A 16,389-nucleotide genomic window follows, 5' to 3' on the forward strand; every position below is an offset into this window, starting at 1 on the left:
GCCATTCAGCACCGCACACTCCAGTGTTGCGAGCAGGCTCACACACTAATCCTAGGAGCAGCCGTGTTTCCCCCCTTGCCGGCATGTCACTCTCCCCAAACTGTGTCATGTTCTGCAGAGCAACTTAATAAAGCCGAAAGGCAAACAAATCCCCCTGAGACACAGAGGCAGGGAAAACACTGTTGTCTGATGCTTTGTAGTTTTAGCCTGTGTCTAATACTTCCTAGACTTGTTTCTTCAAAAATGTCATTTTCTGTTTGCCTATGCTCAGGGAAAAAGGCCTCAGTAAGAGGGGGGGAGGCATCTCTTAAGGACTTACTGCCATCTGTTGGAACCGAGTGAAACTATCAGCTGTTGATGCTTGTTGAGCTCTGCCTTGACATCCAGTGTGCTCCTGTGGAAGATGCCGGCTCCTGTCAATCATCCATCCGGCTGAGGCCCTTCACAGCCTTCAAGACCTGGGTGACTGCACGATAGCTGGTGCTGTACTTTTCAAAAATAAAAATGGTTTTCTCTTGGTAAAATACCCCCAGCATGCATGGGTGAATCCTTCCTGTGCAGCTCGAAGCTCAGGTCTATAGCTGTAGGATCAAATATGGAAATGTAGGATTGTTTTAAGGATTTCAAGAACTAACTTGGCTGACGGTTTGATATCACTGGAAAAGAACGGGGTCAAAATCCTGACATGGTCTCTGGCAAAAACAATGAAACTCACAGACTTTGTAGAACGACTTGTCCTAATGAGTGTGCATGGACCCTCTCGTTTCCAAACATCTTGAATCACCATCTCACTCTCACTTCTGCATGCCTGACTGAGCCATAATTACCATTTAAAGTGGGATAGGAGTGAAGTGAATGAGATCCTTGTTTGCACCTCAGGTCACGCATGCCCGGCTGCCTTCCTTGATTACTTGATTAGGTGAGGCGGGAGACGAGCCAATGGACATTTTCCAGGGAGCATAGTTTGATCTGTGACGTTTTAAAGTGTAATTCCTTGTTCTCTCCACATGATATAATATACATATATTAACACACATACATGCATCTCAAAAAATGTTCAACAGATACCACAATATCCTAGATTATTATACGCAAAAGTAAAATACTTCAACCATTTTATTTCAATATCGATAAGAGTCTACAGCTCAAAAAAGTATCTCAAAATATTAGAATACTTCATTTAAGTCAGAGTACATTTTTAATATTTCACATTACGTGTAAATAATCTAGTTTTGAATCAAATCTATGAAGGATTCACTTTTTAAATTGAGAAAGAATACAGCAGAACTGAAAACCATGAGTATCCATTTATTTTTAAAAAGTCAAAAGGGTATCGTAAAGGGAAAAATAATAATAATTTACAACGTAAGGATGGTTCTGGTACGTGAGGTTTATGAAATTTCCTCGTATGGCCGATTGTCGCCATCGCTGTGTTGAAACAGTCCAGCTCCATCAGCAACAACGGAGACAGAATCCAAAAACTGGCAATAAATTCAAAGTTGTCAAATAATTGGCAAAGACGTATAATGATGGGTACAAAACCATTCTGCCTTTCAGGAGGATCAGGATATCATGGCTGCACAGATAGACCTCTGGCAAATAAGAGCTTCATGATTAAATACAGTAACCTAGAAATAAGCCTTCAAACTGGCTCCTTTTAAAGGGAAGTATTCCAAAAAATATCCCCCTTTATTACATGAAAGGGGCTTTCAGTCCATTTAGTTTAACTGTGGCACTGTGACCGCTTCCTGGAGAGTTAAAAGGAGAGTTTAAGTATTGATTCAGACAGAAAACATGGTGGAAATAAAAGCAGTATTAAAGCCCTTACATTACGGTTGAACTAGATACGAGGAGGTAGAGAATAGAAAAGGAAAAACAGAAAGAAAGATAGACAGGCTCCTGTTATGAATCCTCCTAATGCATCTGGTGCCGTATTTACGTCAAAATACAAATCGAGACGGTAGCTATGTAGCGAGTGGTCCTCAGTCGGTCTCCTCCTCCTCAGACTCAGACTCTGGAAGACAAGGAAACATCAGTCATCAGTCATGTGCTCAAAGTGGATGAACACGAAGAACCAGCGTCAATCAACTTTGAAAATAGAGGCGACACATCAGTTACATCACTTCTTTAAGAGACTGCAAAAATCACTGCCTCCAGCTGTGAGAGGTAGAGCGTCTGAATGAAAACACAGAAAAGACGACAAACTGAAGGACTCTACCTTCCTCTGCGAACTTCAGCCACTCCACGAACTTTTTCATCTGCTCAAGGAAGACGCTCTTTCCTTTGGTCAGGTGGGCATCGTGGTACCACTTCAAAATTGCCTCCTCGCTCAAGACATCCGCTTTAAAAGAGCAAAATAAATAAAAGAATCGGTTAAAAATGATGCCAAGAGCACAGATGCGTCTGCAGGTGCTAGAGAAACAAAATGTCGCCAGGCAGGTTGATGACATCAATCAACACAAACTTTTGTCTTTCATCTCAGGCCACCTGGCTTCATACGCATACGCCTGTAGAGTGTTGTTTCCCAGTATGAGGTGAGACTTACCTTTGTAGAGCAGTACAACGATTTTCTGAAAGGCTTTCATGAAATGAATGTTGTCATAACAGTACTCCTGGATCTTCACCAGCAGAGTCAGTTCAGAGAGGCCCTGGGAGGTAAAAGCCTTCAACATTGGGCTGTATTGCTGAGAATTTAAAAGAGGGAAAATTCATATAAGTAGTAGAAAAGAGGGAGGGAGGCTCGGGATATGTTTATGATATTTTTTTTTACATTACTTCTATAACTAGTGGGATGGCTTTGGGTTAGTAAATCAATTATCTTCTCTGCCAAGTTCAAAGCAGCCAGAAACATCTCAGAGGCACAATTTAAGGGTGAAATCCATAGGTTTCTTTGTTTCCAAGTAGGGCTGGGTACTGAAATGCAATGCCCATAAGGCACTGGTTCCTACACGGCCGATATGCTTACAGGCAACATAAACATCACAGCGTTTCCTAAAGAATTAATTCAATCTATGGTGTAACTGGGAGGCGTGATCTTCAATTTCCTTTCATGCGTGACTGATCCCGAGTGACAGGTACACAGACTAAAGAGTGAAAGATAAGTTCATGTGTGAAAGAACTACATTGCAACTGCAGCTGGAACTATGAGACCTGACTGTCAGCATGGGTGGTAAAAACATTATGGACCATAACGCAAGCATGCGGTGAGGGTTCATTATGAAACTGCTGTGGGACAAATCACAATAGAGCAGCCCACCACAGCTTAAATCATTAATGGGAACCACTGCCTCAATGCATGTGCCTCGTTAACATTACATTTAACTTTGGTAGCAACACACTCTCTACACGGCTCTGGAAGCAAGTTAGCCTACAGTTAGCAAGTGACATCGTCAAATCATCGACTGCCATTTTGTGCTTTTGAAAAGAATAAAGTCTAAAACTAGCATCTGCATCAGAAAAAGCCCAAACCATACCCAACGCTATTTTAAAGTATGTTGACGTGAATGCCAGAGTCGAGAAACAGTGGAGCTTCATAAAGGAGGCTTCACCTTTAGAAGTTTGATGGCTTGTTCTGTCACTAGCTCCTCCTTCTTGTTCCACTCCACGGAGCTCATTAAGCTAGCCCAGATTAGTCCAATCATCGTCTGCTCAGCGATGTTGTTCTTCTTTAATTCCTCTCGCAAGAAGGCGATGATCTGCAAGTCCCAAGACCAGAGATGTAACACAAGTTATTAGCGAAGCAGACAAACCCCGGCCGGCACATGCCGAGACTTATTGCTCATCAAAAGCAGCAGAGGTGGCAGGTATGAGAGCCCTGGTAGGAAACGTGGGCTTGCGGCAGCAGATAATATGTTCAGGTTGAGTGGATTTCTTCAACTTGTCAGTGATTAACTGCAGCCTGTATCTTCAATGCTTCTTAAGACAAAATTGGGCAGAGGTTAAGAGAGAAGCAATCTTAAGCAGCACCCTCAGTGTTGTCATACGACGAGGGACTAGGTGTTAGAAGAAGCACGACATCCAATGAGGCTTACGTCTTTCAGGGGGTCCCCACGTGACATCTGCTCCAGGAGCTCTTTCTGCACCTCCTTACGTGCACCTAAGGACTGCTGGTTTCTGACTAAGTCCGAAAGCTCCTTGAGCCCAGCGTCAGTGAAGTACTTGGAGAAGTGCTCGCAACTGCGCTTGTTGGCAGGGAACAGCTCCTGAGAAGGAACCGACACACACAAATTAGCACGCACGCACAAACACACATTCACAAATTCAGTGGCAGACCTTTATTTAGCAGACAAGCCTTGTTCAGCATTCAAGAAGCCCTTGTTCCCTAATTATTGCAGTACTGGATAAAACAATAACCTTAAACTCTGGTAAATTTAAGCTGATTATTAATCGACAATCTTAATTTAAAGTGTACAGTCACCCATCAACAATTTATGCTTCACCAAGGGGCAGATCTGGGAAATTTCTACATTAGGGGCCATTAAGTGGTTCTAAATTTTTACAGAGAGGCCAATTACATGACCAACACCCATGCACAGATTAGTAAGGTACACATTTAAGTCATTCCTTGTTTCAAATTGGCTCCATAGCTTTGATTCAAAACAAGACAACATTGATAATATTTATTTTTTAAATTGTTCCTTAATTAGATTTCCTGGAGATTTTGTCATTTAAAAAGTCGTTCTCACCATGAGCCTGTTGTCCATGCCAACCTTTCTGAGATTGCCAGCGACGGAGCTGATGTCCTTCTCAGAAAGCCAGGATTTGAAGAGTTTGACAGCGAAGCACGCTGACACACCTGAACAAATGCATGAATTTGAGAGTCAGCTGCTGGTAACAGACCTGCCAGGATGAAGTTAAAGCAAGTGATACACTGGTAAACACAACTTAGCAGGATACGATTAGACAGGTTTTCACTGGATCAATTCCTCAAACTAAAATCCGGCTCTTAACTAAAAAGGTTGAACTACAGGTTTATTAAAAATGAATATCTGTCTAAACAAAATACATCATTTCGGTGATGGTTCTATAATTTGATACAGGCATCTACTCCAATATGGCTATCATCTGTTATAAGGCCTTGATACATCAAGCTGGGTAATAATCATCATCTTTCTTTCACAGGCAACAGACAACTGTCTGACAACACAAGGTCAAAGTAAAGCAAAACATCTCTTTTCAGACATTATTCATTCATAATTCACATAACGGGACCCTTTTCACATTATTCACACAAGGGAAAAATTCATTTCAACCCATTAATGCTGGATAACGAATGCAGACTGATAATTAATTATTTGCTCTCCTGCAGTGAGTAAAGTGTTTGTCAAAATCTGTCAGCTTAAGTCTGGTGGATTCCAATAAAGAAAAATTCTGGCATTAGGCATATAAATATATTTCACTGATGTTAGCACGAGCACATTATAAGCAGAGAAGTATTGAGAAGGTGCAGTAAAGATACACAGAAAAGATTTGTTGGACATGTGGTCTTAGGATTTTGAACCACATTTGATTTGCATGGACTTATTTTCGTGATTGTCAGTTGTTCTAACACTTAAGCCCCCCCCCCTTCCAATGATCAGAAAGCCTGCTAACATCTGGCTTTTGTCTGCAGTGGGAATGGATACAATCTGCATTCTCTCCTAAGTCAAATGACTCTGCAGTAGACGCGGTTTTATTCGGCTTCGATCAGCAGTGATGGAAACGTGAAACCAGAGTGAACGCGCTAATTGACAGGACAGTGAGGCGAGAGAGTGCATCTGTGAAATCGAACATGATGCATCAGGGGAAAATAAACAGAAAGGCAGACTCCTCAACTGGCAACGAAGGAGGAGTCTATCGGCTTTCTGAGTGATTAGTCCACATTTAAAAAACCTGCGTATACCCGCAAATTTTTGTGTAAAAGAGATATTATAGACAAATAACTGAAAAGGATATTCATTACGTTGAATATTTGTCACAAGGAGCGTGGTACAAGATGATTCTCTCCTCTATTTATCTCCCAACAACTTCTCCCTGTGGATCCTATCTGGTAAACAACCAAAAAACACGACTAGGCGCACCTGCAAGGCAGAAAGCATGTACCTTCTTTAACCACGTTCTCGTTGAACAGGCTGCTGAGGATGGATGCGGAGATATTGCCGTTAGCCAGCAGGATTCCTGTTAGCATGGCCAGCTTGTTGCGCTCAGACTCTGTGAAGCCCTTGAGAAACAGCAGCAGCTGCCACAGAGCAAACAGAGAAACACAGTTCTTTAGGCTGAATTATTGGTCAGATGCATATAATTTTGAATACTGGATTGGAACCACATGGTCATGAATTCAGAAACTTGACATACATTAGTCAGGTATAACATGTTCCTGTAAAGACAAACCTTTTTAATCTCCTCCTCGAATCCCTTCTCCAAGTATTTGTAACGCCTGATGAGCTTGTTAAAGACCTGGAAGGAAACACAAAACATGCTGTATAATGTGTACTGCCTGAAAATTTCTTGTAATACACAGCAAAGGGAGCTTTGGTATTAACCTGTGCATATGCCTGCATTGTCTCCATGTCCTCTTGTGCCTTGAAGAGACAGAAGTCGGTGCACGTCATGTCATCTGCCATTGTGCCCCCCGGGGCTGAGAAGAAATAGGTTCAATTTAGAGAAACATTCTCTTAAAAGTCTAATGAGCTCAGACTGTCGCAGATTGCTATTACAATGGTGTAATATGCAAGGTTTGTAAGACAGAACACTTCTGATTGATGAAATGAAGTAGCCAGGGTCATCGATCATTACTGCTGCCCATGTTACTGCGTGTGTAACAAGCAGTGTAAGCACATTGCACATTTTACTATCTTGATAACGCATCCCTAAAATAACAGTGACATACTGTGCTGTTGACTTCAAACCAGTTTTTTGTTGTTCAACAGCTCAATCGCTTTCCACTGCGTCAAGATAGCAATGTGCCAACATGCCCGGGGGGGCCCACATGGGTTGAAAAGTTGGCACTGTGCGGGGAAAAACAACTGCTTAAAGATGCTTGGTGCTGCTTTGCACTGGGTGTAAACCGGTTGGTATGCTTGACAGATTTGTCATGGCACTCCCCAAATGAAAACGAGTTGTTCGCTCTGGAATCATCACTCTGGGATTGCACAAGCTTCTTTGCCTTGACAAACTGGTTACAGATTATTTGTTTCCATTGTTTCCTGCAGAATGCCTCGACTTTCAACTAGAGTCTCTGCATTTTCCCTCCTAGAGCCATCTGAGAATATACATGCTCCCTCATTAATTACTTTATTGTGGGAATATAGAGATATCTGCAAAGATGGACCTGGTTGCAAAGTCAATCCACACTATGCTAGATGTGCTGTGTGCCAAGTAAAAAAATGTGGGTGTGTCTCCACTAGTCGAAACGGGGCTTTGCAATGGAACATATTAGCAGAGATTTTCATTATTGTGGGTGCAAGGACGGAAACGTGAGCATTAACTAAGCTTAAGACAATGCCCTCCAAGTGTAGAGTTGCATAAAGCTTTCTATTAATGTTTCAAATCGGGTCGCACTGTATTGTATCAAACCCTTGTTTGCTCTTATCGTAGGTAAGATTGTAACAATTACTTTTAAGATGTTTTTAAACTCTGAAAGTGTCCTGCAACTTACCCAGCATCCCGCCGGCCACCAGGATGTCGAACAGAGTCTCAGCATAGCGACGATAGTCAAGTTTGGCGCCAGAGGAATCAAGGAACTTTGCGACGGCGTCCAAGTCAGTGCCAGTTTGGTTCAGACCTTGTACGATGCTCTCCTGAAAATGGGTAGGGTCAAACCTCTCCTTTTCATCTGTTGAAAAGACGGATACACTTTTCACTTTGTTCCTACAACTTACTTATGATCTTATGGAGACAAATTCAATGACATATTCATGAACATAAATCAGGTAGGGCTTATAAACAGACACATTTATTGTACTGTGTGAGTCTATTCTTCAGTGGCTGTGAAATAAACAATATTCATTCATGTGATTTTATTTGCCACACACCTTCCTTTATTGGTGAAGTCAGTTAGATAGGAATGTGTTTATGGGACCAAACCTTGTTGTCATTTTCCTGTGTTTGTCATTGTTTGCAGGCAGGTGAGGAGTTCTCATGAAGTGTGATGAAGACTTGTGTGCAAAACTAATTCCCTGGTGACGTGTTCAGGGTGTCCAGGCAACCCTGCTTCTAATGTCAGCTGGGATTAGCTCCAACCCCTGCAACCCTCAAAGGACAAGCAGTGCAGACACTAGATGGATGGATGGATGGGAAAATGGATGGACTGATGGGCAGAACTCTACAATTTCCTTCAAGCTTCTCACCTCTTTTCCTGGTTTTGAAGCGCTGGCCTGTTAGCGTAGGCTTCTGCTGCTTTTGATTATTCATAAAAGACACCCTGGGAAAACAAGAGGAAGGGAAATGAGGACAGGATTAGGATCTTCCATTGAAAAATCATTTCCCACATCATTTTCCCCTAGACCCCTGAACTCCCGACTCTAGATCGATTGTGTGTTTATGATAACAGATGCGGTTCAAACCATAGACTGTATATATATATATATATATATATACACAATACAGGACATTTTCAAACCAGGGGGGCGAGCTTTGACAGCAGCTGAGGATTACCCTTCACGTGTTATTCACGTCAGTTGCGTAGCTACGTGAGATCTGTTGTATTCACAGCGCCTGACGTGGACGTGCGTTTCTCCCCCAGTGTTCACCGTTAAAACACGACGCTAGCAGACGTTATGTCAACGCCGCACATTGTACTGGTTAAACACAACCTGACGACATGTCGAGGCTGAAGAAGACAGGCTTGTTATGGCGGAGATCACCCGGAAGTCTGAGTCCAGCCATGGGATAGCATTAAGCTAGCCACCGTGCGCAACAGCTTTACCTCCATGACGCAGGGCCGCAGTGAGCTGGAACATATGACAACAAACACTCGAGTAAACAAAACAAACAACGACTCACCGAAATCCTCTTAATGAGCAAAATCTGTACGTGAAATAAAAACTGACACCGTTATAGTCCAGTCGTTACACTTCCGGTGAATGCGGAAATTAAGGTGGATCAGAGCATGCGCAATAACAATAAATCTGGATCACTGCACTTGTTTGTGTGTGTGGGGGGGGAGTAAAGAGCTCGTAAACTCTTTCGACGTCTAAGCAAAACCACTGGAGTAAACATACTAGTAAATAACATATTTAATACAAAATGCTTCTATATTTATCCTTAGACTTATGCAGAATGGACGTATTAACGACAACCGTTGCGAGTTACACCCCCATTCCTCCCGGGAAGTTTGATGTCGTCTAAATCAGGAGTTCCCAAACCTCTAATCCCCGCGACCCCTCAAAATAACGGTGAGCCTGTCCTGTGAGTATGAACAGGTGCACAGGTGATGTCTGTGCGCGTCTGTGCGCGTTTGTATGCATAACGAGCAGCAGACACGTTATTGCTGCCATGTGCAAACACTTTAGGATTATTTATTTTAGCCTAAACATAACTTTCATTTCTTAAACTCACTAATGAGGTAGGTGGGCAATATGCGTGGAGCAGAGCAAGTCCATTCTCGGCTGTATTTTGGAGACGGCGACTCATACAGGCGGCTCAGCACATCTCCCCGCAAGAGCAAGTCTGATATTGAGTGGACGAGTTTTTATGCAGTTGCCAATTTTTATGGCAATGTCAAGAATATGTTTCAGCTCTGGTTCAAGTGTTTTTCTTGCTAGAGATTCTCTGTGAATAATACAGTGCATAAAATGTAAGTGCGGCGCCACTTGTAAGACACTTCCACACTCACTTGTCCCTACAGACACCAATTCTGAATAATTTCAACTCATATTTTTGTATATATTTATAACATTTTAAATGATTTTAAAATTGTATTTGTTTTTTGGATGGCAACTCGCGACCCCCCGGGAGTAGCTGGAGAGAAGAAAATAAATAATAATAAAAAAAGAAACTTTAAAAATCTCAGTTTCCTAATGGATGAAATTACATATTCAACATTTTATATAAGTACAAAAAACTCGAGCCAGACCCATCGAGTTCCATTGGAGGATTGTAGGACAAGCGGCTGCTGTCTGGGATGGAGACACAGGAGGGGGGTGTTGTGCTGTCGGGGGGGATGTGATCTGTCTGTGGGATGAAGGGAAACCTTTAGTGATGCGTTAACACTCACCTCGTAAATCTTATTTCTAATTCAACTTCTTTCAACAGTTTTTAGTTCTATTAATTTCAATAAAATTCAATAAATTTCAATAAAATAAATTTATTAAAATGTATTAAAATGTATTAAAATGTATTAAAATTAAATGAAAATTAAATAAAATTAAATAAAATTAAATACAAATTAAATTAAATAAAATTAAATGAGTCCTGCGCAGGAGGTAATTTTTTATTATATTATAACAAAAAGCCAATTAATTCGCTGACATTTTTTTTCCAATAATAACCAGGATTGCTCAATCCTTGAAAGTACCAACTATAAAATACACTTTACTACATTTTGAACTAAATATTGAACTTTCATTTCAATTTATTCCTACTGTCCTCATAATACTATACATACGTTATTTAAATGATCCCTTAACATTTAATTTAATCACAAGTTAATCGTTGATTCATGCTTTTTCATGAGAATTTTTGTTTTCATACTGATATGTACCCACAAGAATGAAATTGTAGCTTAACTGAACTAAACTTAACTTAAAGGTTCAGTGTGTAGTATTTAGTGACATCCAGCTGAATACGTTTCATCCCGTAGACAGGACCTGCACCAGATGTAACTAAGTATGAATATAAATAAATATAAAGGGCCCATTCCCGGGTAGAGAAAACAACGAATCGTGCAATTTAGATGAAACACACTAGTGACAACATTACTAGGATTATTTTATATTCAAATTCTGACGATTTACCTAAACACACTGGACCTTTAACTTAACTTGTAACATATGTTGTGATTCTGCATGTTTAATGAAATATTCGCGTCCCTTAGGAAGCTTTCGGGAATGTGCACACCATGTGGACGAAAAAGAATGAATCTATAAAACTCCGACAGCCCATGAAGGCACCCCCCCCCCCTCCCCGCTCTACTGGAGGTGATTAAGGGGGGAGGGGGGGGGACGCTGCCGCCGGACGAGCCCAGTGACGCCGCTCCGCTGCAGCCGCTCCCCACGCCCGGTGGACCCTTCCCTCTCCAGTCCACCCTCCCACCCACACGGCTCCCATCCACAGAGCTGCTGCTGAGACCCGGGTGAGAGCCACAGCGCGTCCAGCCTCGTCCAGCTCCTCCGCGGGACACGAGTTTCAGCACGAAGCCGAGCGGGGAACAGGGCTTCTCTTTTTTTTTTGGTTATTACCAGGGAGCCGCTCCGGACCTGGAGGATCGACCCGGGACTCTGAGTGGATTTAGGACCAAAAACACGACAACAAGGGAGCAACTCGTGCAGAGATAAAAGAGGCAAGTTCGGCAGCTTCTCGTGGTTTTTTGCTTTGACGCGAAACTTTCTCTGTGTCCACTCCACACCACGCGAGGAGGATCTTCTTTCCCCTGCAACTTTTTCCTCTTTCTCAGAAGTTAACTTTGCAGACTAGAGCGTCCGCTTCCCCAGCTCATTCATTCCTCCTCACTTCTTCCAGCAGGAGGAGGAAGAGGAGGAGGAGGAGGAGGGGGGTTGGGGTTTTTCCTTCTTTTTCTTTGTGAGCGAGTTTCTTATGTTTGGATGTTTAGAAACTGGCAGGGACTGGGAACATCTGTCCGTCCCAGTGTAGTCGCGCTGGTTGCATGGTTCCTTAAAACCCCAACCAGAGCGTCTTTAGTAATGAGAATTAGAAAACCCAGTGATGGCTAATTGGCTACATCTGCGGGCTTTGTCATGCGGGAGTCAAACCGCTGCAGGAGAAGACAGCAGCAGATCTTTAACTCCAGTCCTCTGATCTGCTGCGTTTAGCAAAGTGCAAACAACAAATAGCCCCATCATCGATGTGTTCTCTCCACTTTGGTGTCATCAGAAAAAACAAACAAATGTAACTAACTATCCTTAGATTGTCCTGAACTGGGATCAGTGCACACACCCTGGATCTACACAGTGAGGAGGAAAAGTGTAGAAGTGTTTGAAGTTGCACAAGGTCCCTGATTTAAAAATTGCTCATAATGCTGCTGCTGACTGGAATAAATTACTGCTCAGCAGGGACTGCATGGATGAAACTATTCACCTCTGTGAGAAAACCTCCCAAAGTCCCCCCCTCCCCTGGTCTGGAGCTGTGTGGCTCTCTTTCTGCTGGAGTTCTCCTCTGGAACAGTTCTGGGAAGACACAAAGTACAGTAGTGTTTTTAAAACTGCCACTGAATTAGATGAAAGGATTCTAAAACTGTAGAAAGTCCTATGAAAGATTTTTTTAAAGTTGTTTTTCGAGGACTAGCTCAGGTTTTACTGGACATGATTGTTGATACATAAATTAAATGGATCTGGATTTCAGAGCTGAGTCAATGACTTCAGAAACTAATGATTGTTTTCACTCTAAACACACGAGCGTCCACAACTTTTTTTTATGTCCAACCAGTCTTAAAAAATATTCCTGTTTCAGAAGTACGCAGCCGTAAGTGAAGCCATACACGAAGTCAGTGGAAATGTGACTGACTCTCCGACTGGTTCTGCTTCAGATGTTGTCGTCTGCGGCTCCACTGCCATGAGATGGTTTCTTCTTCTGTACGCTGCAGCGTTCCAGCTCCTAATTCCATTTGTGAACTTTAAATCCCGAGAGGATCAGATAAGACCCTTTGCTTTTTTTTTTTTAAGGACTGTTTCTTTCTCTTTGTGGTTTTCCACAAAAATGAACCCCCCCCCCCCCTCCCCTCTCCCAAACTCTCAGCCCTGAGTCCCAGTCAGGGAAACCAGATGGGAACTTTATTGCCCGTCCTGATCAAACAAACGGTGATGTCAGATGACTGGGAAAGGTGGAGTGTGTGGTGAAGCACAGAGACTCCTGGAAAAAGTAACAAGCGTTTAGCGCGTTGGCAGCTCGTGGTGACTGTTGGCCACCGGACCGGCTCCGCTCAGTGGGAGCTCGCTTGTTGTTCAAGTCGTGACTGCTCTTTTCCTGATGTGCCAAAGGCCTCTTCATGAACACAGCAGGGTCGAGATGCTATGGCTTAATGTGGCATGTGTGTGTGTAGAGGACCAAAGTCCCCTCGGCCAGGGCCACGGTGATGAATGGTGTTTGCACTTGTCTGCCCGTGCAGCTTAGTGTAGCGAGGCGTGTGTCTTGTGTTAGCCCTGCATCAACTGAGACAGACACACAAACACAAACACATGCAGTCCCACTGACTGGAGCTTTAAAAACCTTCAGCAGACTTTATTACAGGACGATTTCCCGAAGCTACCAAGCAGCAGAACTTGTCTGAATGATCCTCAGTTTCCTTTTCAAAGCACATCTCGATCCCCTCCTGTTGCTCTGGAGTTGTAAAAGTAAAGCTCGCACATTATTTTCAAATTCACCATCCTAACGAAGCTTCACCAGTGCCATTTGACTCTGATCATTTCCCCCAAACCAGTTCTACTTAGTAGCTCAGACTTTATATCCTTTGTCTGCCATGCAGCTGGGTTAATAATGATTGTGAGTCACTTCACTGTTGCTTTGTTAAGTGCGGCAGCTGCTTTCTCCATTGGCTTGTGTGAAACCAGTCCAGGCCGAGGGTTTCGCTAACTGGCTGGAACATTTTGAGCGTGTTCATGTTATGTGGTGAAAAATTGTTCAGTGTGTGTTTACTTTACAGCCGATAAGCGGTCGAGTTATTTCAAAGCTGATGTTCAGTATTGTGAAACCTGAGTATCAGGGTGTTGATCGTGTCAATAGTGAAAACTAGTTTTTCTTTTTAAAAGTAGAACTCCAGCCTGAAGTAAATCCCGACACCAGGATGCAAGTGTCCGATTGCAGCAGCAGTGAGTCCATTACAGCAGCCAGTGTGTGTGTGTGTGTCCCAGTGTTTAGATCTTTGAGCTCTAATGGTTTCAATGCATCACATTCCGACTGTGTTGATAGATGGGAACATGATTGGTGTTCTGCAGTTAATGGAGCATTGCTTCACTCTGCCAGTGCGATAGTGGCCCATTTCCTATTACCTTGTCTGACCAGTGTGTATTTTAATGCCTTCACATAATCTGATGGATTCACACCAACGCCACCTCAGGCTGGAACTGCTCACGTCAGCGAAACATATTGAAGATGGCAATTTGCTGACATCAGCACTCCTAAAGCGATGAACATCATTTTACAAAAGTGACTCTATACTTATAAACGGCATGTCCATCTCTCACAAGCGCCTAACACCATTACTTTTTTGGGCAATGCAGATGTTTTTATGATTAACATGAACTTCTAGATTACTTGTCATGTTTGTTACTATGCAAAAAAAATAATAGAAAGGGCTGTCAAAGTGTTTTTTAAACCATATGAATAAAAACATCACAAATGCCAATATAAGCACACTGTAATCAAACTAACAACCTGATCAGTGTGAAAACTTACAACTGATATTCTACAAACACCCTTTTCAGAAGTTAACGCAGTTCACTTAGTGTTATAATGTAGGAAAGAAGATATACTGTCTCTATTGGGAAGAAAACGTGGTCTTTTCATTCTTATATTCTGGTTGTGCCACTTCCTGGTTGGAAATCAAAATGTCAGCTGTTTTTAAAAGATCGCATTTGAATGCAAATGAAGCCAAAACCTAACTGGAGCAGCTTTTAACCCGGCTGGGCCCCTCCTACTTCAAATCAATGACAAGTGCAGCCAGAGAAGCCAGAAACCTCACGTCACGTTACTCCAGCTGCTCCGAGCTTGGCAGGTTATTTTTTGCGATCGTGTAGAATGTCATCTCTCCCAGTTAGAATCTCATCTAAATGAATGTTGACAGGATCTTAGAAGCTGGCACATAGAACAGTTACCCTTGTCACTCATCTTGTTTGTGTGTGCTCACTGGATTCATTACGTGATTGTTCAATTCACTGACGTCCCGGCTGCCGGCTGTAGACTCTGGGTTTTGAATGTCTATTGGAGTTTGTTTGGGTCACAGGTTGATGTTTAACCAGGCTGGCATGAAAACTCAAATCGACTCTGAGCCAACGACAAAACGTTTGTGTAATCTTGACCTCATCGCATCGTGTGTGTCTAGATTCAAAGTCGTCGGACGCAGGCAGTTCCGAGTGCAGACAGAAGTCATCGGTTCACAAGTCAAGATGTTCAAAAACTTCCTCGGCGTGGTCACCCAGTCGGCGTGCCAGCCAGCGGAGCGACTGCCAGTTTGTTCATCTGCCAGCCTTTAACTGGCACAGATCTGCACCTGGAGCTGTGTGGAGCACTGTGGGTTCCAGGTCACTTTCCCAGGCAGCTGCTCGCTCCCTGCCCCTCTGCACCGCTGTCCTCCCCGTCCCGGGCGGCTCTGGCAGAGCCCCACGGCCCCGCGGCTGCTCCATCAGGGAGGGCCTTTAATCTCCGTCACTGACAGCAGCCTGCGATGTTGTGACTCCTCTGCCCAGGCGACGAGGCCGGCCCGGGCTGCGGTGAATTTACACACGATTACACAGCATAATAGATTTTTTTATTATGGTTTGTTTGCACATAGACGCCACAGTGTTCTCAAACAGCTGCTCCCAAGGTACAATGACAGGGATCACCTCTCAGGGCGGCTCGCACGATGCCCATTTGCCTTCCCTCAAACCACACGTCACTTTCGATCACCAGCTTGTTTTGTCAACCACAATGCAAATTCTGACCATTTAGAAATTGATGACCCCCGGGAGCTTGTTTGCCTTTTAATCACGCACACGCATCCTGACACACAACTGCTGATTTGTTTGGCTCGTTCACCGCTTGCATGCGAGTGCTCTCACGGCTGTTGACCTTTTGGTGAAGCTCTCTCCTCGGTGAAGGACAGAGAAGAACACGAAGCCTCAGTCAAAGACTTGTAAATAATATATGTACATTTAATGGTGTTATTTTCTTTTTCACATTCCCCCTCCCCCCTACATAGCTTGATCTTATTGGGAAATCTAGGTCAGTGTCCGAGGCAGGAAGCCAAACATGTATCATAATATTGTTGGTGACACGCATTGAAGTCCCAGGTCCAACCCCCCCCCCCCCATCAATAATAGACTCTGAAATCTAGAGTCATGTTTTGGTTTTCCTGTTGAGCAATTTACCTTCTCTAAATACAGCCCTTTAATCCGCGGGAATTATAGATGAAATTGCAATTTTTCAAAATGTAATCATGTGACCTGTACTCCGTGTCCTTGCATGCTCTGTCTGCATAAACCAATGGGAGGGCGGCCCTGCTTAGTTAGGCGCCAGGGGCAGGTATTCATGTGGGTG

At 43.2% G+C, this 16,389-nt stretch overlaps 2 protein-coding genes and 1 long non-coding RNA gene across 5 annotated transcripts in view; 1 reads left to right on the forward strand and 2 right to left on the reverse strand.

Annotated features, from left to right (window-relative positions):
* Nucleotides 1-1,288: 1,288 nt before the first annotated feature.
* On the reverse strand, nucleotides 1,289-9,113 carry LOC128456477 (eIF5-mimic protein 2-A). The gene is made up of 12 exons (XM_053440666.1): nucleotides 8,983-9,113; nucleotides 8,328-8,401; nucleotides 7,637-7,813; nucleotides 6,522-6,616; nucleotides 6,370-6,435; nucleotides 6,082-6,217; nucleotides 4,686-4,795; nucleotides 4,032-4,202; nucleotides 3,549-3,695; nucleotides 2,546-2,684; nucleotides 2,219-2,341; nucleotides 1,289-2,014 (listed from the first exon to the last, which is right to left on the reverse strand). Exons 2-12 carry the CDS (start codon nucleotides 8,389-8,391, stop codon nucleotides 1,983-1,985), a joined length of 1,260 nt encoding a protein of 419 aa, XP_053296641.1. The 5' UTR covers nucleotides 8,392-8,401; nucleotides 8,983-9,113; the 3' UTR covers nucleotides 1,289-1,982.
* A 2,102-nt stretch (nucleotides 9,114-11,215) lies between these two features.
* The window catches only part of myo1b (myosin IB), a 59,177-nt gene continuing 54,003 nt past the window's right edge, over nucleotides 11,216-16,389 (forward strand). For 2 of the 3 annotated variants that reach the window (XM_053440661.1, XM_053440663.1), the window contains exon 1: nucleotides 11,216-11,479. The gene's annotated coding sequence lies outside the window, so the exon portion shown is untranslated. Of the gene's footprint in view, nucleotides 11,480-13,817; nucleotides 13,962-16,389 lie in introns of those variants that run through there. The other variant, XM_053440662.1, reaches the window with a different exon arrangement.
* On the reverse strand, nucleotides 11,324-13,281 carry LOC128456478 (uncharacterized). Its single transcript, XR_008341841.1, has 2 exons — nucleotides 12,539-13,281; nucleotides 11,324-12,323 (listed from the first exon to the last, which is right to left on the reverse strand). It is a non-coding gene; the product is annotated as an uncharacterized LOC128456478 (long non-coding RNA).

The sequence above is a fragment of the Pleuronectes platessa genome, chromosome 14 (assembly GCF_947347685.1).
Source record: "Pleuronectes platessa chromosome 14, fPlePla1.1, whole genome shotgun sequence".
NCBI classification, from domain to species: Eukaryota; Metazoa; Chordata; class Actinopteri; order Pleuronectiformes; family Pleuronectidae; genus Pleuronectes; species Pleuronectes platessa.

Bases quoted from the DNA above. Each gene is read 5' to 3' on its own strand.
- LOC128456477 (XM_053440666.1), bottom strand. From the start codon at position 8,391: ATGAATAATCAAAAGCAGCAGAAGCCTACGCTAACAGGCCAGCGCTTC. The intron at 2,685-3,548 runs GTGAAGCCTCCT...TTAAATTCTCAG, and splicing joins AAGCCATCAAACTTCTAAAG to CAATACAGCCCAATGTTGAA. The intron at 2,342-2,545 runs GTAAGTCTCACC...GCTCTTTTAAAG, and splicing joins CGTTGTACTGCTCTACAAAG to CGGATGTCTTGAGCGAGGAG.